Genomic DNA, 26341 nt, shown 5'->3' on the forward strand with positions numbered 1-26341 from the left:
ACATACTTCTGTAGGGACTGAAACCTTTCTACACCATTCAATGTGACATTAGGTGTTGTATAAAATATCAGTGATGAGCTTCCTGCCTTGTGCGTGTAATAAGAGTGCAGCCGCTCCTCTGGGAGCTGTCATGCTAAAGGGCATGATTCCCTTCTGTATATGCCTCTTACTAGTCCGTCACTAAAGTTGCTGGACCATCATTTGAAAATATCATGAAAGGTAGTGTGAAAGCTGAAACATAATGCCATTCTTTGAGGGTCACTTCTCAGTGTTGCAAGCAGCGCATACACCACTCAATGTGATGGAATGAAAGACGTATAACTAATTTGCAATATACATCAACAAGAAAGAGACTTTTAAAATGTGGATTTTCTCTAAAAAGTGACTATTTAAAAAGGAGACCTTCTTTCTCCAGAGATCTGCTATCTGCACATACTCAGTCACAGACCTTCTCACTTTAGTGGGCAATGTAAGTTGTAATATCTTTTTTTCCTGTTAACCTTGCAGAGCCAAAACAGTTAGGAGAGCATGAACTGGATTGTACTTCTACTTGTGCATTAATTGTGCACTGAATTTTACCTACAGGGCCAACCAGTTACACTTGTACAAAATGGTTTGAAGGCACTGGGAATCCACAAGTGTCACTGAGATCATAATCGGAAGATAATCAGAGTGCACAGATATCATTAAATCCCTTCTTTGGCCTGGAGAATCTTCATTAGTGGAAGAGGAAAGAACCCACCTTGGCTGTACAGCCCAGGATGAGCTTGCCGGGCTGACAGTTAAAAAAACATCTTTTTACTTGCAAACCTCTCACTTTTTCCTTTAAAGAGAGCGCATCTTTTAGAGTAGAGCTGCTCTTTAAGATGTAATTTTCCACACTGCAAGTAAAAATCTTCTATTTTTGTTGTTGCAAATTACAAAGACCCTGGGTGACTCGTATATAGGCACTGAGCAAGTTCCTCCTATATTCCCAGTGAGCTAAACACTTTTTATATACTCTTTCACAAGTATGTTTAAGAAATTCCAACCGCTCTTCATTGGGCATGGAGTGCTGGGGAGAGGAGATGAAGTATCTATTTTTAGGTTCAATACTGGGGCATTATCTTCTGTCTCAGCAGTAAACATTTCTCAACACTATTACAAATAGAATTCCAAGTGTAACAGCCCCCTGGAAGGCCTGATATTACCGACTTTCCATGGCTAAGGTCTTTCAGTTTTATTAAGGTCACAACATGAAAAGTAGTAAGTGAGGCTCTGTCCAGTTAGCACATTTAGGATCTGTGTAGGCATGAGAATGATTCTGTGATCCTAGCAATGTTCTAGATACAGGGTAAAATTTTCAAAAGTGCCTAAGTGTCTTAGGAGTCTAATGACTTAAGCACTTCCCACTGACTTCAAAATTTTATTCCCAAACCCTATCTGGATTTCCACCTTACTGAACAAAAACACAACAGTTTTCATAAGAGCATTAACAGTATAACTTGAAAAAAAATGCTGCTGCCTAAAATGCCTGGGAATAGTCACCCAGTCTTGCAAAGACAGTAAAGATGCAAGTGGATTTTCAAGGCAACAAAACCACCACAGAAGCTGATTTAGGAAGATTGTAACAAGGAAAATAGAAATCAGAAATAGAAAAGGCTTGTTATGTCACTGTTCATCTTTCCAGTCAGTGAAGGAACTAAATAGACAAGTCAATACATTGCTTCTGGCTTTCCAGATTTGAATTATCTAATCTGTCCTCTACTGTGCACTCCTACCTCCCCATTAACATTATTGGGATGCACACTGAGAGGAAAGTTAGCTCTTTAGTGATAAGGCTCTGGGTGTCCAGTGTGTTCAGGCTGTGATAGGCAGTAGGCGCTATTTCAAAACTGTGGGAGGAAAAACAGAGCCGAAGGCAACAGCTGCAAGGTTAGTCAGAAAAGCTGGGAAATGTTCCTCTTTTTTTTAAATTGTATGGAATTCTAAAAGTTTGCAGCTGCTAAATTCCATACCAAATCATTTAAAAAGCATTTTGTATATGTAATCGCTCAGTGTGGGATCAGTGTTTTGATTTACATTAATGTAGGCCAGCACGGTAGTTTGAGACACACAAATATGCTGTGGTGCAAGGCATCTGGACTTGGGAACTTTTCTCTTTATTTATAGCTCATATACATACATATTTGAACCCTGAGGTTGGAGCAGAGGTCAAGGAAGGGTAACATAAATGAATATATATATATATATATATAAAATACCTCTTATATAGCACTTTTTACCATAGGTCTCAAAGAACTTAACAAAAGAGGTAACCATCATCTTACAGATAGGGAAACTGAGGAACAGAGGTGACCTGACATGCCCAAGATCACCCAGCAGGCCAGTGGCAAAGTCAGGAACAGAATCCATTTCTCTGGAGTCAAAGTGCACTAGATCACATTGCCTCAATGATAAAAGCAAGACGATGAGGGCAATGGAAGGCACATGTCATGTTAGGTTTTATATTTTTTATTATTATTACAGGTGACACAGGTAGTGACACCGCTTGTTAAGGCTGCCCAACACTTCCCATTATGAGATCCTGTTTTCAGTTGCTTATAATTTTGACAGTCTTTTACCACTGTGGCTGCAGTTTCCCATGCTGGATGTCTGCCTCAGGCTGAACTTATTAATTAATTTATTTAATGGAAAGTTCCAGCTAAAATAGTGCAGCCATTTCTGAGAACAAGATTAGAGAAAATAAATTATTTTGGCCTCCTTAAACAAAAATTCTTACAGCTGTTTTGTTGAGAAGCTCTAGCACCTTTATGCTTCAGGCCAGGGTCTTTAAATTTGGCTGGAGGGGTCATGTTGGTGCCACTGATGTGTCTTTAACTATCTTTGTGAAAACCTATCTAAAATTTGACCAAGTAATAAACCACTGAAAAATCTCACGTCACACACAGTAAAAACTTGTTAGAGTCTGCTCTGAGCATGCTCCATCCCAGAGTTGCAGGGGCTGATTAAAGCATGGTCTACATTACACAGGCTAGGTCTACACTACCTGCCTGAATCGGCGGGTAGAAATCGACCTCTCTGGGATCGATTTATTGCGTCCCATCGGGACGCGACAATCGATCCCCGAATCGACGCTCTTACTCCACCAGCGGAGGTGGGAGTAAGCGCCGTCGACAGAAAGCCGCAGAAGTTGATTTTGCCGCCGTCCTCACAGCGGGGTAAGTCGGCTCCGATACGTCGAATTCAGCTACGCTATTCACGTAGCTGAATTTGCGTATCTTAAATCGACTCCCCCCTGTAGTGTAGATGTACCCACAGTTAGGTCGACATAAGGCAGCTTACGTCTACTTAACTCTGTAAGCATCTACACTGAAACGTAACTCCCACGGATGTAACTCGCCCACTACAATCGACTAAACACCACCGCCACAAGAGGCATAGTGCTTAAGTTGATGTAGTTAGGTCGATGCAGTGTCGTTGTAGACACTGCATTTCTTCCATTGACTGCGGCTGCCTTTCAGAAACTGTCCCATGATGCCCCACACTGACAGCGCTTCTAGTGAGGCAGTGCACCGCTGACACAAGGAGTGTAGTGTGGACCTATACAACTGATTCAATTACTGCAGTGGCTGTACGTCGACGTAACTTAGGTCAAATTAATTTTGTAATGTAGACTTGCCCCAAGACTTTCTCTGCAATTGCTCATCCTGACTACTAGGGACAGCAGTGGCACTGCGCACAGAAACTGAAAGCCACTCCTCTGCGCTCTCAATGTTCCCATGATTGGTGCCCAGGCAGCGAAGAGGAGAAGGAAGAAACATGTGATCTGAATGCAGAGGAGTAAGAAAGGAGTAAATGGGGGGAGACGGGGAGAGAGGGAGGGAAGGTTGCAGGAGCCAGAGGACAGGGTGTTGGAGCAAAGGGGGAGGGAGGAAGGAACTAAGTGGTGATGGAGTCAATAAGAGCAGAAGGAATGAGAAGCAGAAGCTGGAGTGTAGGGGGAGTGATAGGCATGGGGGTGGGTGGGTAGAAACTAGGAGAGGGAGTGAATACATACATGCAGAAGGAGAATGGGACTGGAGCCACAGAAGGTGAAGGAGTTGATAGGTGCAAAGAACAAAAGGACATGAGCCAAGGAATGGGGGGTTGGCTATGCAGATCCCTCTGTGGATACAAGATTTATATGCACAGATATAAATTTTGTAATCCACGCAGGGCTCTATGGATAGGAGCAGAGTGAGACAGAGACAGGCTATGGGCACAGGGGCAGAATAGTTTATAGCCACTACAGCACACTCCCCTCCAAAACCTGGAACTGAACACATGAGTTCCAAGTCTCTACATTCCTCTGTTGTCAGAAAACACCTTTGAAACCCACTGGCTAAGTATATGTCTCATCCCGCTCTAGTGGCTGGCTCTATCAGGGACTCCATTAGCTCAAGCGGTAGAGGTCTATGCTGTGGTTCTGAATCCTCCTGATGCCCCAAGCTGGGGATCAATATGGGGCCACATGAAAGAATTCCTGTATTTCAAGTTTGCTTTTTTAAAAAAAAAACTTTGGAAATTACATTTAAAAAAAACATGTTAAAAGAACATTAAGGTTGCATGGGGACCTGAATTCTGGCACTTCCTAACTCTTGATCTCACAAACTTCATGTTCTTTTAATATAGCTCTTTGGATTATATCACACTGGTTTTGTTTCTTTTTAAATAGCGTGGAGGGCAGAGGTGGGATGAGGGGAATGGCTGGTGGGGATGAGTTAGACTCAAAGGATCAGGAGAGAAGGAAGAAGACAACAGAGCCCGAGGAGAAGGGGACGCGGGAGGGAAGGATGGAGAGGAGCACGGAGAGTGAAGAGAACAGGTCTGGTGGCAGAAGGTCTGTGATAGAAAATGGGGGTTGGAACAAACCACCAGTTTGTAAAAATAAATAAATATATAAAGGCCACAGGTCAAGTTACAGGTGTACAGTTTGACATCCCCAAGGACATGGGGATTGCTGTGGCTGTTCCCACATATGGGCCCTTCCCCTGCTCATGCTGCTCTTCTTCCTCCATCCCTCACAGTTCGAGAGGCTGCTGATACCTTTTGTCCAGTGGGGATGGTCCTCCCTGCCAGCATCTGGACCAAGAGGACCAGCCAGGCCTCAGCCCCTGCACTGCTGCTGCCGCTCTTGGCTCTTACTGGGGAGTTTCTGCTGCTAGCCCAGGCTTTCTTTGTGCCCCAGGCTGCCGATGCACTAGGAATTAGCAGGAGGAGAACCCACACGGGATAACTGCAGCCTTCTACTGAAACACCCCCTGGATCCACCCCAGGCTGCATCTATGTCGAAGTATATTTCAGCACATCAGCTCCAAAAATGAAAGGCACATCCACAAATAGGATTTGGCTACAGCTTGGGACTTTCATATGATTTAATTATCGAATTACTGTAGTTTGCTGCCAAGCACAGATTTCACACAGTTTCGCCACTTTTATAACACAGCTGAAAGCATATTTGAATTTGTAATTCAATTTCATACTTGTGATACTATTCTAGTAAGTACCATATACCACTATAACGACACTAGTGTCATTGAACTTTTTTGCAGGACTCGTTTCCCTGCATGTAACAGATATACTGAAGGAACACACACACACACACACTCCCTGTAGCTTAGTAATGTTTTTCTTTTTAAACAGAATGCATGAAATAAATTCTCTGAAGGCAGGCATGGGGGTGGGGGGGAAGAGATCACAACATACAAATGAGCCAACAATGCTTTATATTGTAATGAACAAGTTGGCCTGCCATAGTCTAAAGTACTTTTTAGACCTGTTCTATAGCTGTTCTGATTACTGTCAGTGCCACTATTCTAGGGGAGCAGAGTGAACCTCTCTATGTAATTATATGCTTGTTTGTTGTTCGAGTCATTAAGGCAACAGATACAATAGGATCCAGGCTCTGGTTACAGTTCATTTCCTGGCATCGACGATAGAAATCCTTCTGTTCCTCTTACCACTATTTTAACAATAGTTCAGTGTAACTACTTGCAGAATACAGCCTGGTTTTCAGGGGCACTGAGCAGCTGCAGACCCTTGGACATTTATCAGAACTGAAGTTGCTGAGCAGTTCTGAAAAATCAGTCCCTTAGTGGAAGATACTGCAGTAGTAGGAAAAATATCTGACTTTAGTCAACCTTTGATACACAAATCACCATTCATTAATGATAGTTAATCCCTAATCAGTGGGCTGGCACAGCTCTGACCTCAGTTTGCCTGTGGCTATACTTGCTGCTAGCAGTAACTGTTAGCACTGGATACAGACTAACACGGCTGCTACTCTGAAACCTGTTAGCACTGGATAGTTCTGCCAGCATAGACAAGTTGTCACCATCTCTTGGGTGGTCTCAGCTTCTCCTGACACCCTCCTTAGTCTGCTCTCTCAAGTCAGTCCTGGATCCTCACCTTCAATGAAGTCTGTTTGGCCTTCACTTTTCGGACTTGCAGTCCCCTGGCTGTTTTCTTGAAGACAGCCTGAGTGCAGAGCTGTCGCCACCTTTCTTCTCCTTTTCTTTCTCTGCACTCTCCCTTTACAGCAGGCCTTGTTTCCTCTATCAGTCACAGCTGGGGGGGCCTGCCTCCATGATTGGCAGCTCTGGCAGCTGCATGGGGTTGTGATCAAGAAGCTTGCTTGTAAATAGGTCAGACTCTCCATTATGTTAATTAATGGTACCTTGAAAACTAGATTCTGAGTTGATGGTGTGCCAATTTAAAAAAAAAAATGTTACAAGTACTGCATCTGTCCCTCAGTCAACATGCCAATTTTTGTGCTTGTCAGATGTTAAGCTCTAGGGAGCAGGGACTATCTTTTTGTTCTGTGTTTGTACAGTGCCTCGCACAATGGGATCCTGGTCATGACTGGGGCTCCTAGGTGCTCTGGTAATACAAATAAATATTATTTTTTCTAATCCTTCAGAATTATTTCTTTTTCTGTTGCTATGTGAAAGACTCACAAACAACAGAAGAAGCTGACTGACTGTACAGCAGAAATAGCGAAACTGACAAAACACAAAGCTTTTTTCCTTTGATGTCTTTTCAGACAGAAGTGTGATCTGTAAACAGAGGGTACCTCTTTGGGTTAAACCAGTATCTGTCTGAAAAACTGTTAGCCCTGTTTAAAGAACATGAGGGAAAAAACGGATGCATTCTGTGAACTTATGACAGAGAATCTCCCATTATAGTAATTTTAAAATAGTCTATGTGAATAGCATATAGGACATCTCAAACACAGGATCTCCCAGGATTGTTAATATGCCCAGTCACTACCGGAGTGACCACTAAGAGAAGCAAGACGATGAGGGCACTGAAATAAATGCACTGAAATAAATGGAGGGGGTAACTTGTCATAAATGGCTGCGGAGTCCTAGAAACCTTTCTCAGAGGCTGCCCTGGAAGGTATATATATGCTAGAATAATGCAAATTTACTTCCTGGGAGAGAGACAGTGAAGTGTAACACAATGTCCAGGTTGGTATACAAGATAGGTTGATATCTGGATATAGGTAGGCAACACTATTAAGAAATATATTAAAATTCATTTGTTTTCCAGGGATTTATTCAAGCCTAAATGAAAAAGTAAGCACATGGATATAGCAGCATACACAAGATCACCTGCCTGATCCCATCTCCTCCTCTCCAGCAAGCTGAGCAAAGGATATAGGACGGCCTTTTCCTTCACAGGTGCACTTTCTTTACTCTTATTAATCTGACACTCCTGTTCCCTCTTTAGCTAGTAGTCACTAATACTACACTTCCGGTCTAGGTAAGAGGGCAAAAGGCAGAGCACACTGTGTATTCTAATCTGTGCTCATATCACTCTATTTCATAGTAATAAACCAGAATTGCAAAAGATTTGAGGTCACTTTCAAGGTGGGGTGTCCTGATGGTAGAATGTTAGCTGGCTGTTCCTCTATCCAGATTGATTTACAAGAATAAATTTTACATTTCCTGTGATGAAATATTTATCTAATATATATGCCGCATTTGTCCTTCAACTTCCAGTTAGGCAAAGGACTGAAGAACTGTACAAATATTTCCACAGTGTTTGGGGTGAGCAGTATGTATTTACATACTGTACAATGAGTGTGTGTGTCATATAGCCTGCTAGGACTTCTGAACTGAAATCTGCAGCCATCAGTAACATTTGAGAATCTCTCAAATTGTTTCTCATTGTCTCTGAAGTGCTGACACTGTGTAGGTCATGAAAACATTAGTAAAATACAGACATACTATAACAGAAACAGTCTTCTTAGCTCCTACTACATGATTCTTTTTCTTTTTGTCCTAGAGGAGGTTGCCACCTACTTTTGATCTAAAAATTGTACAGCTCATTCACAGACCCAAAATTATTATTTGGCTTCCCCCCATCTGAAGTTTTCATTCAGGAGGGTGAAAACTACTAGAAGATAAGCTCTTTAGTAGGGCAGAGATTGTCTTCATACATGTTTATGTATGGCACAGTGGGGACCTGATCTACCTGGAGACTTTTGACACTACTGTATTATAAATATTGAATTAATAACTACTAATAATAGACAGGAAGTTATTTTTCTGGCTCTGACCAACACTATCAAGCAAGATACTTTTCTTGTGAAAGGTGCATGAGTTATAACTGTTTGTACCTGTGTCTTTGTGCATTTTGTTTTTCCTTTTTCTCTATAGCTGTAGTACTTAAAACAACACTTACACAAGCAGCAGAAGTAAGAAAAGGCTTTGAAAGGCACAATGTCTTACACTCTAATCCACAGGAAAAGGCTTTCAAAACCGGGACATGTGCTCATGCAAATGAAGGGACGTGACCATACCTGTAGCTGCTTCATCTGACGCAGCTGCAGCCGAAGGTCTGACACATTGCATCTCATATCATTTAGGCTGACTTGCATTGCTGGGGAGCCAACGGGTGCAGGGTGATTGATGATGGTAGTTGAGTCAGTAGTTGCTAATGAATTCTTTCCACCAGACATGTGAGCAGCTCCTGCAAGTAATGCCAGCAAAACTCTTTAGTTTACGAAGAGTGAAGGTCCAGATGCATTTTCCTCCCCACTGCGAGCACAGCAGATTCAGCTTGTATCTTAAATGGATGAAGATAGCTAATTTCAGACTTCAGTGCTCATTATCTATCAAGTAGCTGTGATTTCTGCAACCAATACGCAACTTTGCAGTGAGATATCTGAGGGCCTAACTGTGTTGCAACTTCAGCCATGTCAGAGGATCTGGTTACCCCAGACTGGTTACTACATGGTTCCATTTTATAGTATAGATGGGAGATTAACTGTAACTGCAAGTCATACTGACCACCCACTGGACCATTCCCTACCAAACAGAACTGTGCTGGATCCAGGTTTGGAGATAGCTATGTTCTAACTGGGCCCTCCCAACATGGCTAAAATTGTAGTGTAGGCTTAGGCTAGGGTTACCATATTTTGAGCCTCCAAAAGGAGGACACTCCACGGGGCCCCGCCCACGCCCCCACCCCAACTCCGCCCCTTCCCCAAAGTCCCCGCCCCAACTCCGCCCCCTCCCCTGCTTCCCACAAACATTTGATTCGCGGGAAGCCTGAAGCAGGTAAAGGGGTGTGGGGGGAGGAGGCACGGCCCAGTCTGGCCCCCCCCGGCCTCTCCAGCTTGGGTCGGCTCGGGCCCTGGGGTGCCGGCCCCGAGCACCCCCGGCCGAGCACCCCCGGCCCGCCCAGCACTGCCGGTCCCCGGCCCGGCCCGGCCCCCGGCCGAGCACCCCCGGCTCGCTCAGCACCGCCGGCGCTCGGCGCCCCCCGGCACCGCCGGCGCTTGGCCCCAGGCCCTGCCAGCCCCCGGCGCCCGGCCCCCGGCCCCAGGCACCGCCGGCCCCCGGCCCAGCTCCCGGCCCAGCCCCGCCAGTCCCGATTTTCCTGGACATGTCCGGCTTTTTGGGATTTCCCCCCGGACGGGGATTTGGAGCCCAAAAAGCCGGACATGTCCGGGAAAATCCGGACGTATAGTAACCCTAGCTTAGGCAGGCCATTCATCCAGTTTTAAGCCAGATGAATTTGGCCTTTTTAAAAAATATCATTTTGTCCTCTGTCTGGTACAGAAATAAAACTGGACACGGTTTTGTGTCGGATCGTGAATGGACAATGCCATTTTGAAGAGCTCGCTACTCTGCCCTCCAGCATGACCACATGCGGTCATGCTGCTGGTGATGAGGCAGCATGCTCTTCAAAATGGCATCCTTCATGCAGCGTGACCATGCAAGGTCATGCTGATGGGGGTGGGGGACCGATGCAATTCCTGGAAGTATCGGCGTATCCAGTATTCCGGGGATGTGGCAATGCCCACCCTATGTAGGGGCCATCTGAGACTGACTTGATCAGTACACAAAGATCCTGCACTACCTATTTGTTAACTGATTAGCACAGGAAAGAGATTTAACCAAGCACACAGGTATCTGGAAAATGAGAACAGGAAAACATCTTGGTCAGCTACTCAATGACCAGTTACATGTTCCCAGCTAGCAACTCCACAGGCTTATTCTTAAATAGGGTGACCAGATGTCCCAATTTTATAGGGACAGTCCTGATATTTGGGGCTTTGTCTTATATAGACACCTATTATGCCCCCACTCCTTGTCCTGATTTTTCACATCTTTTAATCCCTGCCCCAGGCAATAGCTCCCACAGTTCAATCACCAAACCAGTGATCAGACAGGCAGGCATATGCCTTGTACCCATAAGCGCTCCCAAAAATCCACCCCCCAACCAGTACATATACCTCCCACGCTTGCCTGTCCTCCTTGTAACTAGAGCTGGATTGTGATCCGTTTCCCTGAAAGACAAGTGCCCACCTGCTGCCCAACCTAATCTTTCTGGCGTGCCACTCCAACCACTGCCATGAGCCTGCACTAGCCGTCTGTTAGCCATGGTACCCGTTGCTTTCTCAAGCACTACAGGGAAGCACTTGGAATATGAAATATTAGTATAGGGCAGGCTCTCAGCAAGCGTGGGAGTGCTCTGGTGATCAGTAGTTGGTTTCCACAGATTGGTATTTCATCAAAAAGGAATAAAAAGGCAGCTGAGTGAGAAGATAGTTGATATGGGAAGTGTAGTTCTCTCTCTTGGAAGCAGGCCTAGGCTATAGACTGGTGATTAGAAGGCCAGTTAGACAAGGGGGAAAAGACATTTAATACAAAATATACTTTGCACTTCTACAAAAACAACAAGGAGTCTGGTGGCACCTTAAGACTAACAGATTTATTTGGGCATAAGCTTTCGTGGGTAAAAACCTCACTTCTTCGGATGCATGAAAGGATCATGTTCCATTTGCAAGAGTCAACAGAGCTCAAAGGCTGGCATGGTCCACTTTCAACAGGTGTATCCATGAGAGAACATTTTGAAGACATAGCTCATTATATAAGGAATTCACAAAGGGCAGGATCTCCACTGCAATGCACAACCCACCAACAGTGATGGATTAAGACAAGTTCAAACAAAAACATTGTATGCATTATGATTTCCCCCCCCCCAATAAATAACAACTTCTTAAAGTACAGAAAGAAATATATTCCACCTCTTTTTAGGAAATTCTCATGGCCCCTTCCTCCCACCCTTCCAGGGAAATAGGCAAGTGGGATTGGGCCTGTGGTTCTTTGGCAATCTGTGCCTTCTCTATCCCGGCCACTTGAAAAGAAAAATAGAAGGGAAAGAGTGAGGGTGGGTGGGTGTTTGTTGGTGTACATATGTCTGGGAGAGATATAAATCAATGGACAGAATATTTCTAATATGCTTTCTATTTCTAATATTCTAATTTCTCTTGGCTTTTGGGGGCTGAAGTGGTTTATAGGGACATAGTTATGGGATTCCCATTCACATCAGTGGGAGTTGCACAACTAAACTTGTGGAAGATCACTGTTTTTTTAACTCTTTTGTGCAATTTATTATCATTTCTATGATGTGTATAACAGAGTTCTGTGAAAAAAACAGAATGAGACTAAAGGAAAAAAACATGATAAACAGACTTTATGACTGTAACAGTCTCATTTTATTTATTTAATATTTCAAGCTAAAAAACCCAAAATGTTGGCAAACTAAATAGAACTTTTTGGTTTTCATGAAATACCATATTCGAAATAACAATATTAAAGCACAGACAGGTACCTGTATGTACAATTTAGTTTGAGTTTGTTTCCAATCAGCCTTTCCCATATTATTTCTGTCTGATCAAAGTCTCCGGTCATCAGGAAATGTGATGTACAATATAATGTTGAACTATATTTCGGAGTCACTTTTTATCTTCCACAGCTGTTTCTTTGTTAAGTATGGGAAGCAATTCACATTTCTGCTTACCCAGTGCTCTAGAAGGGATTGCTCAATCAATGTTTTTCTATAGCTCTGTCTTAAAGTGGTATTTGAAATTACTAAAGACGATGGCTATGTTTGCTGTAGTTAAGTGGAAATGTATATTTTAAGAGGCTATTGCCTAATGGCCATACCCAATCCATGTCAGGGATCGGTCAAAACCAAACGAGAGTCAGCAAACCTGGTTTTGGAGGGTGAAGGTATGTTAAAATTCAAATGTTTGGAGAAAAGTAAAGGCATTATTTAGCACAAGTTGACAAGCTGAGCTGAGCTATAAAGGAAATAGGAGCTCTAATTATCCACATACCTTGGAACATGTAACGCCTTGAACAGAGGCAGTCCTTGCTTGGTCAGACCAAAGATTATTGTACTATGTAAAGTTTTCATATATAACCATAATTTATAACTCAGTAACTAAGCAGAGCTTTTTTGTAGAGTGTATTTTACATACCCTTTTATTTAAGGGATACCCCCCTCTTTATTACTACCCTATGCCAGTAAAATCTGATTTTATTTAAGATAATAGGAATTGGAACTTGGGCTTAGGTAGCAACCCTCACTTGTGGGTGACCCGCATAAATCTGAACTCTGACCTAGGGGGAACTTGGTAACAGAAGGTAGCTGCATGAATACAAGGTCTCGGGCATGGCGGGGTCATGATCGCCATCCCTGAACAGTGTTGTAAAAAAGGTTCATGTGAGTTAGTAAAGGCACAGGGACAGCCAGAAGACCTAAAAGGTACACAGTGCCATTACAACAATGCAATACAAAGATGGGTAGATTTCAAGTTTCCTGTTATTATAAATGCTTTGTTAATGTGCATGTGCTATATCAGAAACAGAAACCTTTCAAATTGTTCAAAATATATGATACATCAGTTTAGTGGGAATGGCACAGCATTGGCTGCCAGGAGAGATTCGGTCATGAGACTGGTTTATGTGGTCTTGGGAAAACCTCCCTACATCAGTTTCACCACCAGGAAAAAGAGAATAAATAATACTTGCCATAGCTACCTAGTACAGGTACTGTGAAGGTTAATTAGTGATTGTTGTTGCGGTGCTTTGTATTTGACAGGATCTATGTGACTGCAAAATGTTATCTGTTTTTATCATATAATGACAATGAATTGGGGAAGAGGATCAGAATGTTATTGAATATGATCCTATTGTAGCTTCCTAGAAAGACAAATTATTTTTCTCTAAGTTGCCTGAAAGTATTGAACAGCCATTTTTTCTTTACAAACTATACTGATTTTATACCAAAGAACATTGTCCAACCTATTTAGGGCGAGATCCTGACTTCAGTGGGGTTCCATGTAGGCTCAAGGATTCAACTGGAGAGATGCAGTTCTAGCATCAGGCTCTTAAATTGTTCTCTGCTGCACATGTTCAATATTTTCTAGTTCTGGTCTGTTTTTCTATTGGCCATGTTCAATCTGAGGTCATATTGCAATTCTAGGAACGGAATTCTTGGAGCTGAATTAACATCACCACTGGAATGGCTGGTGAGTGGTATAATAGATTTGCTAATAAACTGTAAGGCTGGCAACCTGTATTTCATGCCAGAGCAGAGTCCTCTTAGCTGGAACAGTGTTGCTAGCATTCAATCCACTGTAACAGACATACACACAGGCCCAGAAAGAGACAAATTAATAAATGCCGCTGAAGACTGCCATAGCAACTGACACTTCTGCAAATAATTTAAAGAACTGTAGTTGCATGGGTGCTTATGTTAGCTGGCATGTTCTTTTGTAGTATCCTTATCCCATCCCTCAAAATTGCCCAGAACAGTGACTCTAAATATGACCTAATCCTGACTTAGGGACTGATGACTACCCAACACATTTTAGGAGGTTGCCAATAGTTAGTAACAGATCAATGTGGCTTATCTTGCTGACTGCTACGTTTCTTAGCATTGTTATATCTATAGCATCTTATTGCCAAACTACCCTTACAGAAAAATCCTATAGAATTTAATAGAGATGAAATCTATAATGTTCTTTAGAAATGTAACGGGTCTGTAGCGAGTGACTAAAAATCTATAGAATTTAATTTAGAATTATACTTTGTCGTAGGGCTGGTTTGTTTGCTTTAAATACCAACCAATAAAATTCTATATCAGGGCTAGAAATATCTATTTAATTCTATAGGAATGCTTAAACATCCTACAGAAAGGTTGTAATTCTCTATTAAATTATATAGGACATTTCCACAATGGATAAAAAAAAATTTCTCTTACTAGTTGACAATTTGGATAGGTGAAAAAGGTATTCAATAATATTTTAAAACATCTCAATCTGCATAAATAGCGTTTTAGTAACAATGCAAGCAATGAGAGCCTGGTCTGCTCTGGAGCTGAATGTGGGCTCACAGAGACTCCTCACTGACTCCACTGGCTGCTGCTCCTCTCTCTGCAGGAGCTGGTCTGCACACTCAAACCCACCTCACTGCATTGGCTACATTTGGGTCACATTTTCAAGTTTCCTTTCCAACCATAAGGGACAGAAGCAATTTTTAAAAATAATGTAAGCAAGATGCTAATACCCTCATACGACTCAGAGCTATAGTCATAGGCAAGTTCCTATGTCTTAATCCTGCCTTGTCTATGGCTGTATCTAAACTCTGCAGAGGGAGGGCCCAGCAGAGCACATGCGATCATATTCTTAATATCTGCACAGTCTGCTGTGTGCGCTATGGGATTTTGGTACCTCACATAGGAAGAGCTTGTCTTGGGTGGAGTTTGTGAGGATACCACTATTTTTTCCCCCCAATACAAGTCCAGACTGGGGATATACATAATAGGAAACATGCATATGCAGTGAAATTCACCCCTTTTCAGAAAACCAGCACAAGGGCTATGCCTTACCTAAACCTTGTACTGTCTCCCTGCACAGGTGTGAATTTCACTTTGAAAGAAGAATAAACCCTGCCCCTTTAGACTAACCACTGGTAACAAGGAACTGATTGGATCTCATATCCTTTGCCTATAGCAGTGGTTCTTAACCTGGGGTGCACGCACCCCCTGGGGGTGCGAGACATGCCAGATTTTTTTAGAAGGTAAATCATTGAAAACACAAATTAAGCACAGGCACGTAAGTACAACTACTTTGTTTCATCAAACCTATGTATTTATTAACATTATACATTTTTAACGATTACTGTAATATACAAACAAAAATATATCTAGGTTTAAGGGGCGTGAGAACATATTTTTTAGGTTTAAGGGGTGCGAGAACATATTTTGATTTTTGATAAGGGGTGCGAGAACATATTTTGAGAACCAAAGGAGTGCAGGCTGCAGTAAAGGTTAAAAACCACTGGCCTATAGCCTTCCTTCTGACACTATAGTTACAGTGCATTCCCATAAGATGTTAATATCTACAGAACTCTGAGTTACAGTGTAGATTGGTGTATTCTGTACAATTAAAAAAGAATGGTCTTACCTGCACTGTCAATATTGCTCTTACTGGACATGGTTTTCACCATCTTCTCACTAAAGAAAGAAAGAAAAGGAAAGTCAGCTTTAAAATTTCCAAAATGGAATTTTTTTTGCAAATAGCTATTTAAGCAACTTTAAAGGACTAGCTTTACTGTAGATTTGAAGTGAGGTTTATCACAATTAAATAAAAATTACCCTGTTGATCATACAAACTGGGTTTTTGTTGTTGTCAGGGCTTTTTTTGTTTTGTTGTTGTTGTTGTTTTTTATTTAAATTGTGGGTGGATTGTTTTTTTTTTTTCAAAATAAGCTTTTAAATACAGGTTAAGCAAAGGGGTACATTTCTAGCACTAAGCACAGAGATTTAACCATATTATTCCTATTAACATCAACAAGAACAATGCAGTTAAATCTCCATTCATTGGCTGGAATACTTTTCCCACTCTGCCTAACAATCCAGCTATTATCAAAAGTGATAAAAAAAGATTTTAAATGTTGAGTGTTCGGTCTTCTGTTATTACATTAAAAGTTTAATTTTGCTAATTGATCATTAACAATAATTACAGAGAAACAGATTTAATGAATTTTTTTTTTTTTACCTAGAAGCATCTTTGCTATTACTTGTATTTGGCCCTTTAAAAAGCGCAGACTGAACAAGACCAGTTAAACTGGCAATCTGTTTCTCCATGGCTTGCATCCTCTCTCTGTAAGACAAGAGAATCGTTTGTTAAAGCCGGATATATTTGCTTTCAGACTCATTTTTCTAGATGAATGATTATCACAGGATTGGAAAGATGTTTGTGCAAAGGCTCATGGGTATCAATTTGCATACACCTTGTTAAAAAGGTGGCCACTTCCTGGTTTTAGACAAAGTGTCGTATGATAACAAACAGACAATACAAAGACATCTGCATGGGATTAAAAACAGATGATAAAAAGTATAGATTTAATATAGTGATCTCATGAAAAAGGCACTTAGCTCATCAGCTAATACCTCCTGGAAACTATTGAAAATCCTCCTCCTCAGAAACAATTCTGCAGCTATACATATATTTTCTTGAGTGTTTTTTTTTTTTTTATAATCTCCATTGGGACTAGAGTTTTACCTGAGTATAAGGGCTATAGGATTAAGGACTTCAGGCTCCTTGTTGTTAGTATTTTAACTATGTGTTGCTTCAGAAGCATTTAATCTGCTCCAGCTGCCTGCTTCCTACCCCAAAATCAGAATCTTTTGCATTTGACATCACAGCTGTCTGCTGTGGAAATTGATTGCAATGTCACAATCACAGGCATAGGACTTCAGGTAAAGCAAGAAGATATTAACTCTAAAATAAAGAGATCCCATTGTCATGCAAATGTCCTAAGTAATTTTAAAAAGGGGGTGAAAAGAAATAGAGAACAAATATGGTACATAAGGGCTACTGTCAATATTTCCTTGAAGTGCTGGTCTGTATTAAACAACGAGGGCCGCATTTTTGGATAGGGAAGCTGGAGGTCCACGCACAATTGTGTACCTATATTTGCACTTGTAGTTAACACGAGTGTACATACAAATCAGGTAAATGCCCATGCAACCAGCTCAACAGGTTCCAAAATAGCGATTTGCGCACACAGTCCCTTGATTTTCACATGTCATCATGGTAACTGCCTGCCTGTAGACACATAATCGCGTATGGCCTCAAGTCTGCCTTTTTGAAAATTCGGCCCTAAATATTTAATACATTTAATGTTTTACACATATTTAAAACGTGGCATGACACTATGTTTTTATCTTTACTTCCCTAGAGAAATCAGTGGGAAATCAGATTAATGCCATTCCAGAACATGCTAAGAATCATCCGAAAAACAAGATGATCAGTAACAACCCCTCTCAAAAGATGAGTGGCCTGATATAGCAGTGGCAATCAGACTGCTTTGCAGAAGATTTTCACAAGAGAAACTGGGACATTCATACTCTGGGCCACTGTAAACTAAATGGTCAGGGGGACACATTCAGAGTTAGGTTTTTACTACATTACCACATCCACATGCCATCTTACAAGGGAGTTAGGTAGGGTTACCATCCGTCCGTATTTCCCCGGACATGTCCGGCTTTTGCGTCTCTAAATAGCCGTCCGGGAGGAATTGGTAACAAGGTTAAAATGTCCGGGTTTTTTTTCTCCCTTGCCTCACTCCCTTCCTTCCATGCAGAGTGTGGCTGCTGATTGGGCGGCTATGCCGATTGACCCACTCCCATTGGCCTCCAGCAGCCAGAGCCCTCCCCTGCTCCCCCCTCCCTCTCTCTGTAGTCCTGTGTAACACACAAACTGACCCACGTGGAGCCAGAATGGTAAGAGGAGTGGGGGGGGGGCAGTCAGGGAGTGGGGGAGTGTTGGATGGGTCCCCAGCCTCCACCTGCCACCCCCCCCTCCGTGCATTCCCCCCTCGGTGGGTCCCCCCCTCCCTGTCTGTCTCTCCCTTGTCTGCTGTGCTGGCTCTGGCAGTACACGCAGACAACTGCTGTCTGCTGCCCCCGGGTCCTAGTGCCCCCTTCCACTAATGGGAAGACAGGCTGCCCTTACCCTGCCCTTCCACCCTAGCCCTGAGCCTCTCCAACACCCCAAACCCCCCAGCCCCAGCCCTCATCCCCACACACCCTAATCCTCTGCTCCATCCCTGAGCCCCCTCCTGCATCATGAACCCCTCATCCCCAGACCCACAGCCCTCACCCCTGCATCCCCTCCTATCCCCAAACTCCCTCCCAATCCCCCTCTCTCTTCCCACACACCCCCTCCTGCCCTCAAACTTCCTCCTAAAGCCTGCACCCCCTCCCTTTGCACCGCCTCTCACCCCCAAACTCCATCCCAGAGCCTGCACCTCTCACCCCCTCCTGCACACCCACCCCCTGCCCCAGCCCGGAGCCTGCACCCAGCACCCAAACTCTATCCCAGAACCTGCACCCCTCCTGCACCCTAATCCCCAGCCGAGGACCTGCACCCCAGACCTCCTCCCCCCACCCAACCCCCCTCCCAGAGCCTTAGGCAGGTGGGGTGGGGGGTTCTGGGCACCACCAAAATTTCTACAACCCTGCCACCCATGCAAGTGGATAAGGGTCAGGGCAGTCAGGGGACAGGTAGGGTCCTGGGGGGGGGCAGTTAGGGTAGGGGGTTCTCAGCAGGGGACAGTCAGGGGACAAGAAGCAGGGGGGGTTGGGGTTCTGAGGGGAGCAGTCAGGGGGTGGGAAGTGGGAGGGAGTGGATGGGGCGGGGCGGGGCTAGGGCAGGGCTCCCCCCCCCCAGTGTCCTCTTTTTTGTTTGTGGAAATATGGTAACCCTAGAGTTAGGCATATAGCAGTGCCTGCTCCCAGTATCAGGTCCCAGTACCAGCTTCAGGTTGGTTCCATAAAGAATACTAGTTGGTATGGGAAAGTCAAGCATGAGTGTCAATAAATGGTTGAAGCTAAATGAAATGATTGAAAGGATGCCACCACCCCTGCCACTAGTGAGCAGGGATCACCTACTCTGGACATGAAATTCCACTTTGTTGAGAAGCAATGAGCTGCACGGAGCTGTGACAGATTCTGCATCTCTGAAGCCTCCATAAGATGATATCAAGGAAACAGGACACCAGAAACATCAAACCAATAGCCCATGTTACTGTCACATGGTAAGAACATTAAGGATGCTAAAGAATGCTACATACAATCTAAAATTCTTCATTTTGCAAAAGACTCGGCAGGATTTTTTTTAATGGTTCCATCCTTATGTCCATGTATTTATTATGATCATCTAAGCCAAATATGTCTGAAGTGGGTGTCTAAAATTAAACATCTAAACTGATATTTAGTCAACACAATAAAATTAGCCTGATTTTCAGAGAACTCACAGCTCCCACTGAAGTCAATGAAAGCTACAGGACCTTTGAAGATCAGACTACTTTTATTATGGTGCTGAATATGAAGTGCCCAAGTTTGATCATTTTTCCTTTAATCATTAAATTCTCTGAATAAAAGATTGCCATCAGACCCTGTTACAGGACTGAACATAAACATTATGACAGCTGGGTCTAAACAGACCAGATGATCTATAGCCAGTGATGCCTGTGACTCTGTAAAACCAGCTACGGTCTGGAGAAGAAAAATATGCTTTGGTATCCTGTCCCCCTCCTGTCTCCTACAGAGGGAATGTGCTGGCAAGCTTTCCTCCCAGAGTCAGAGGGGGGTTAGAAATAATGTGCTATTGAGACCCCAGTGGCAGGTTGGGATGCAAAAAAACCCCACGAGAGGAGGAAAGAAGAATGTGTTGCATGGAAGCAGGAAAGAGAAGAATGTGCTGCCGCAGCCTTCCTGAGGACTCCTCCAACAATCTTAGCGCAAAGGAAGAATATGCCCTCATCACCCCATGTCCCAAGATTAGCCTCCGTCTCCCCCGCAGCAAGGAGCAAGGGGAGGGTTGCTTGTTTTCCAGTGTTACTAAAGCAACTGAACATTTTGACTGTACAAGAATAAAAAGAAACTTGCTTGCATTGTTTGGTATGATTTTCACAGGAACACTGGGAGAGCCAGTTGTTGTGTGAGGAGAAGGGCAGGGCAAAGACAGAACATACACCCAGTTCCAACAGCTTTCTCAATCATACTTGGCACCTCCTGCACAAGCAGCATGATGCCTCAGCAAAGCAAAGTACTGCTGGAGAAACTCCTCAGTTTTATTCTTCAGGCAAGCAGTTTATAATTCTTTTCCTAGCCAGTTGTTCAGAAAACAAGACTGTTACAGCCTCACCAATCTCACTCTCTGAGAGAAGCACAACAAATACAAAACCTTGTCCTTCTGGAGCCCAATCGCTAACAGCTCTAAGGCTTTAGATTCTATCATTAGGTTTATTTCTTGCAATTCAATTGATCTTTGTGTGGAACAAGTCATCACCTGTCTTGTAACTGGTTGGGGGTCATTCTGTGCTGGGCACTACACTCTGCTACACTGATATCCTTTTCCCACTGGGAAATATCCAAGCATTACTTGTATGTTCCTTCCCTTTCCTTGGGGCATCTTTTATGTTCATACTGTAGAGGAGCTGCCTCGTGCCTGGTACAGGCACAAACTAGAAATTCAATCATGCAATCGTTCATTTATGTTCATCATCTACCCTAGGCTATGTGTACAAACCACCTTGAATACTCATATTCAAATGGCTCTTCAGATACCACCCCAGGGGATACTTAGCATGTTATCTCAGGCAGGCTTTTTCAATGTGAGGACATTTTATGTTTAAACCAAGGTACAGATTCTATACAATTCACCAGGGACAAAGTCAGATACAGGCAAAGACCTATTTCCTCCTATTTAACCATGGGAGAAGAGCATATGTTAAAAATTTTATCATCATAAAAATAGGCTGGTAATTTTTGTATGAACTGCTTCTAGGTAGAGGGAGAGCTTTGCATTTCTCAATTCCCAATTAAGAGTGGTATTGACAGACCTCACCTGAACCCTTTTCAGCAGGCAAGGTGGCTGGGATGCAGAACTCCAGGGAAGGTGTAAAGCAAAGTGTAATAGGAATACTCTGCTTGCTGTCCCCAAGTAAAAGGATGCACACAATTAAAGAGATGTTTGATTTCCTGCGTACATTATCATACATCTCAATCATCTTATAATAAAACCAGAATCAGCCTCTCTCACCTACCCGCTAAATTAAAAGGAACGCTTTTAAACTTTACTGACTGCAATAGTCTTTGCCAATTCTTCTACATGAGCAATTATCCCACATCAGCTATAGGAAGTGGAATGTCTTATCTTGGTCACATTCCTCAAACAGCAGGATGCCAAAGTGCAGGTGCCATTCCCCTATACAAATATATGGATTCAGCCGCTTGGCTTGGCTTTCACTGGATGAACTGCATGCAGAGAAGCTATATGTGATCCTGCTCATCCACAGAGAGATATCACTGCTAGCATTCTTTCTGGAGCAACCCAAGATACAAATTAGCACATGCCTTTTAAATGGGTGCAGCCTGCATTGCCTTCTGTAGTTAGCCAACTCTACTGGCAGGTATGGGGACAGAGGTGTGGCCACTACACCACCTCACTCCTTTTGGAGAGGCTAGTGCTAACAAGTGGTGACAGCATGGAGTAGCAGCTCTGCTCCCCACCCTACAGTCCCTGTGCAGGAGCCTAAGGTAGGGAGAAAACTTCTCAGAGACTTTCCTATCACACCGGGTCTGAGCCAGCCACAAGCAGGAGCCACTTACCTTAGCCTTTTGTGTGTGGGAGCCAAAAGTGGAAACCTAATTAGAAAATACTCCAGTAAAAGCTTGCTTAAAATTAGCTACTCTACTACATTTGATTGCAAAGTGTAAGACAAGGAAAGACCCGCAGGATGTAGATTGGACTGGTCAATTATCTCAGGTCGATTTTGTCCAAAATTATCCTGCAGCTAGAGAGTCATCTGGCTAAAGGTTTGGGGGATGGGGCGAGTTTTCAAGATCTTTAGGCCCCATCACTATAATACTTCCTCATAAATGCATTCCTTATTGGATTAGTGATGGGGCTCCCACTGTTCACAACTGTGCTGAGGATAAATTAGATAAACAGCTTTTCTGGTTCACTGCTGGGTCTGCCCATACTCAGTTGTGTCAACCAAAACAGTGGTTTTATGATAGGAACGACATCCAATATGGCCTTGGATAAGGCTATCATACTTAGCTTACTATCTAAACGCAAGCAAGATGTGAAATGTGACCGCATTAACTAAGAGAACCACTAGCTACTGCTTTCCTTTTTTTTTTTCACTTGACCTTAACATCCATCAGGATTCTTAGGTGGCATAAAAAGGCGAAGGCAAAAATATGAGTTCAGAAAAAGTTTAATAAACCTCAGAAAACTGTATTTTTATTGCAGGGAAAATGTATTGCACAATCAAATTGCATTTCAGTATCTGATGATAGTTGAGTAACAGCTCTGATTATTTATATAGTAATACTAAATATACTGGAATTTTACAACACTTAAGTGTTGTTTTATAAGCAATGTAAATAAATAATAATGCCATTTAATCAAGTTAATTCAAACTAACTGTTGAAAAAATCAATGTCACTTCCAATTTCTCAGGATTCTTTAGAGCTGCACTGCCTACAGTAACCTCCAGAGTTAGCCACCATGAACCAGACAAATGGTTCATCCAAAAAATATGAAGCAAATCATCTTTAAAATTGCACATAGCCACTCACTGACAAAATAAATTCTTTTTCTTTTGAGCCTCAGATTTAAGGGCTCATGATTCCTTAAAGATAAAACATTTCAATCTGTTAGTGTTTCCATTAAAATCAACATGGTAGGAGACTTTTAATATCTCTTTTGCATAAGAAAGTTAAAACATTTTAATTTTTTTAACTTCCAGATGACACGAATTTTTTTTGCATCATTGTAAAGCAGAGTTTGTCACACAATTGTTTTGACAAATGAATTAGTCCAAGAATTAATTAGGTAATCAGGTACCATGGAAGGAGATGCCTTGGAAATAGCAGAGATAAAATAAATAGAAGAAAGAGAGTTATCTACAGCAAGCCAAACATTAAACCCCAAACATTAACCTTGACAAACTTGTTAGTTAGGAGATTGATTTCCACAGCATATAATCAACATGGGAAACTCCAAAGGGGGAAGATGGGAAATATTTTTGAATACCTTTTCTTGGCCCCAATTCCATCCCTGCTGACATCAAAGTCGCAAAAGCAAACGCCCCATTGTCTTCAGCAAAAGCAGGATATGGTTATTAGAGGTCAAACACACATAACTTCCAAACGTGCTGGTGTAGTACCAGTTTCTTTCTACCTGCTCATTTCATCCCAGGAAACAGAATAATTCAAGGAGAATTGCAGGGAGAAGAGAGATTTAGTCAAAATTCTATCCACTTGAATTTCTTCTCTGCATTTATGCTTAATCAATACATTTTATCTGGCCAAGAAAGAGCTTAGGATACTACTACTTCAAGGTAAGTTCTAAGAATAGGCAGTGCAAATCACTTTTTTCTTTTTAACGCAAATTAGATTGTGACAGTATTAATAGCAGCTTTTAGATGGCTGGTTTGAGGTTTGCAGAGGCCTCAGACCACTTCTAGTCATTTTAAAGGGGTCTGTTAACTACAAAATATCTACATAAAAGATGACAAGACCACTGAGACCTCCATTGTCCGACCCCTTAGGAACTGTTTATATATGTGCAAAGTGAATGTAAAACGCTACCATTCTGATGTGGCAAGGCTTGCACAGGTGTCAATGAGCACACAAGGTACATGGCAGTGCAGAATCTGATCCTCCAGATGGATTCTGTCCTCAGGTCCCCAACCACTGACGTTAGGGTTGCTAACTTTCTGATTGAATAAAACCGAACACCCCTGCCCCACCCCCCACTTGCTCCATCTCCCCACCCGCACCCTCGCTCATTTTCACTGGGCTGGGGGTTGGGGTGCGTGAGGGGGTGAGGGTTCTGGCTGGGGGTGCGGGCTCTGGGGTGGGGCTGAGGATGAGGGGTTTGGGGTGCAGAAGGAGGATACAGGCTGGGGCCGAGGGGTTCGGAGTGTGGGAGGGGGTGCCGGGCTATGGCAGGGGTTGGGGTATGGGAGGGGATACAGACTCTGGGCTGGGGGTGCGGGCTCTGGGGTGAGGCCAATAATGAGGGATTCAGGGTGCGTGAGGGGGCTCCAGGCTGGGGCAGGGGGTTAGGGTGCGGGGTGAGGGCTCTGGCTCGGGGGGGTGGGCTCTGGGGTGAGGCCGGGGATATGGGGTTTGGGGTGCAGGAAGGGGCTCTGGGCTGGGGCCAAGGGGTGCAGAGTGTGGGAGGGGGACAGGAGGTTGGAGTGCGGGCTCTGGGAAGGAGTTTTGGTGTGGGAAGGAGCTCAGGGCTGGGGCAGGGGAGCGGGCTCCAGCCACGGCTTACCTCAGGCAGCTCCCGGAAGTGGAGACATGTCCCTCTGGCTCTTAGGTGCAGGGGCAGCCAGGGGTCTCCATGCACTGGCCCTGTCTGCAGGCACCACGCCCGCAGCTCCCATTGGCTGCAGTTCCCAGCCAATGGGAGGCGCGGAGCCAGCGCTCAGGGGGGTGCGTGTGCTGCAGGCAGGGGCCGTGCGTGGAGCTCCCCTGGCCATCCCAGCACTTAGGAGCCAGGGGGACATGCCGGCTGCTTCCGGGAGCTGGGTGGAGGCCGCCGCTGCGGCCATCTGGACTTTTAGTGGCTCAGTCAGCTGTGCTAACCACAGCCACCAGGGCCCCTTTTTGACTAGGTGTTCCGGTCAAAACTGGACGCCTGGCAACCTGAAGTCCAGCTGACTTCAATTGTTCTTGCGTATATGGGTGAAAGTCAGTCCTATGCAGAGGGCTGGCATGAGACCTGTGTATCACTTAAGTCCCACATAAACCCTCACCAAAGGGCTTATATAGGACTTAAGTGCTGTGTAAGCCTGTGAATTTTGCCACATGTGACTCAGGCCTGGCCTACATGGAGGGGAGGGCAGGGGAGGCGGGGGAGCTAAGTCGGTCTAAGTTATGCAACTTCAGCTACGAAAATAGCGTAGTACTTAGAGCTCCTTACCGCAGTGTCTTCACTGTGGTAGGTCAACTGCTGACGCTCCCCTGTCGACTCCACCTGCGCCTCTCGCTCTGGTGGAGTACCAAAGTCAACGGGAGAGCGCTCAGCGGTCGATTTATCGCGTCGTCACTAAACGCGATAAATGACCCCTGCTAGATCAATCACTCCGGAGGTAAGTGTAGACATGCCCTAAGGGCTGAAGTATCAGGCCTGTTATTTTATTTTCTCATTTGATCATGACTGTGCTGCTGATAAAACAAGTGGGGTTTAGACACCTTCTGATTAGACTATAGCTGTGCCACCTCCCATTGCCAGATATAAAGATGCTTCATCGCTTCCATTATAATTCTTGCCTGTCAGCTGTTTATAACTGAGCTGTAAATATTCAGCTTAAGCTGAAACAGAATTCAGCATCCTCAGCCAGGAGGCACTTTGTGTTATTTATTTCATTTAATACAATTGCAATAAAAACTGGCTTTACTGTTTATGAAATTATGGAAGGATTATTTTAATAACTCTTAAGGCTCTTTATAGTTGTATAACTCAAAAACATTTCCTAAAGTAACATTTCAGAGGTTAGTCAATAGACTAATTTGCACTGATTGCTTTTGGTATTTAGTACAATTTTTTTAAAATAGCCCAGACACTCAAGGTTTAAAGAAACAAAATAAAACACGATCACTTTCCAGTGTAATTTTGTTAATAAATAGTGGGCTGAATTTTAAATACATGCTGCGTTGATCCTCTCTCTAGCTAATTACAGTTTCATTCTGAGCCTGTCAATCAGATATGTGGTAGAAGTCTGCTCAGGCCTAATTTTAAAGCCCAAACTGGACCCAAACCAGACTGGAGAGTGTTGAGTCATTTTCAGACCCGACCCAAACCCGGTATTTCCCCCTGAGCTTGTGTCGGCACACTGCTGCTGACTCATCCTTGGGGCCAGGGCCGGCTCCAGGCACCAGCTTGGCAAGCAGGTGCTTGGGGCGGCCACTCCAG

At 43.7% G+C, this 26341-nt stretch overlaps 1 protein-coding gene across 46 annotated transcripts in view; it reads right to left on the reverse strand.

Moving 5' to 3' along the window:
* KIAA1217 (KIAA1217 ortholog) overlaps positions 1–26341 on the reverse strand; it is a 517243-nt gene that overhangs the window by 36511 nt on the left and 454391 nt on the right. For 24 of the 46 annotated variants that reach the window (XR_256476.4, XR_256475.4, XR_010599123.1 and 21 more), the window contains 3 exons: positions 16388–16492; positions 15794–15843; positions 8828–8997 (listed from right to left, as the gene is read on the reverse strand). Coding sequence is in view for 42 of the 46 variants with exons in the window: in XM_065586890.1 (XP_065442962.1) it covers positions 8828–8997; positions 15794–15843; positions 16388–16492 (325 nt within the window). In the remaining 4 variants the exon portion in view is untranslated. The remainder of the gene's footprint in view (positions 1–8827; positions 8998–15793; positions 15844–16387; positions 16493–26341) is intronic. The other 22 variants (XR_010599124.1, XM_008162848.4, XM_008162839.4 and 19 more) reach the window with 1 other exon arrangement.

Source organism: Chrysemys picta, chromosome 2 (genome assembly GCF_011386835.1).
Source record: "Chrysemys picta bellii isolate R12L10 chromosome 2, ASM1138683v2, whole genome shotgun sequence".
Classification (NCBI taxonomy): Eukaryota; Metazoa; Chordata; order Testudines; family Emydidae; genus Chrysemys; species Chrysemys picta.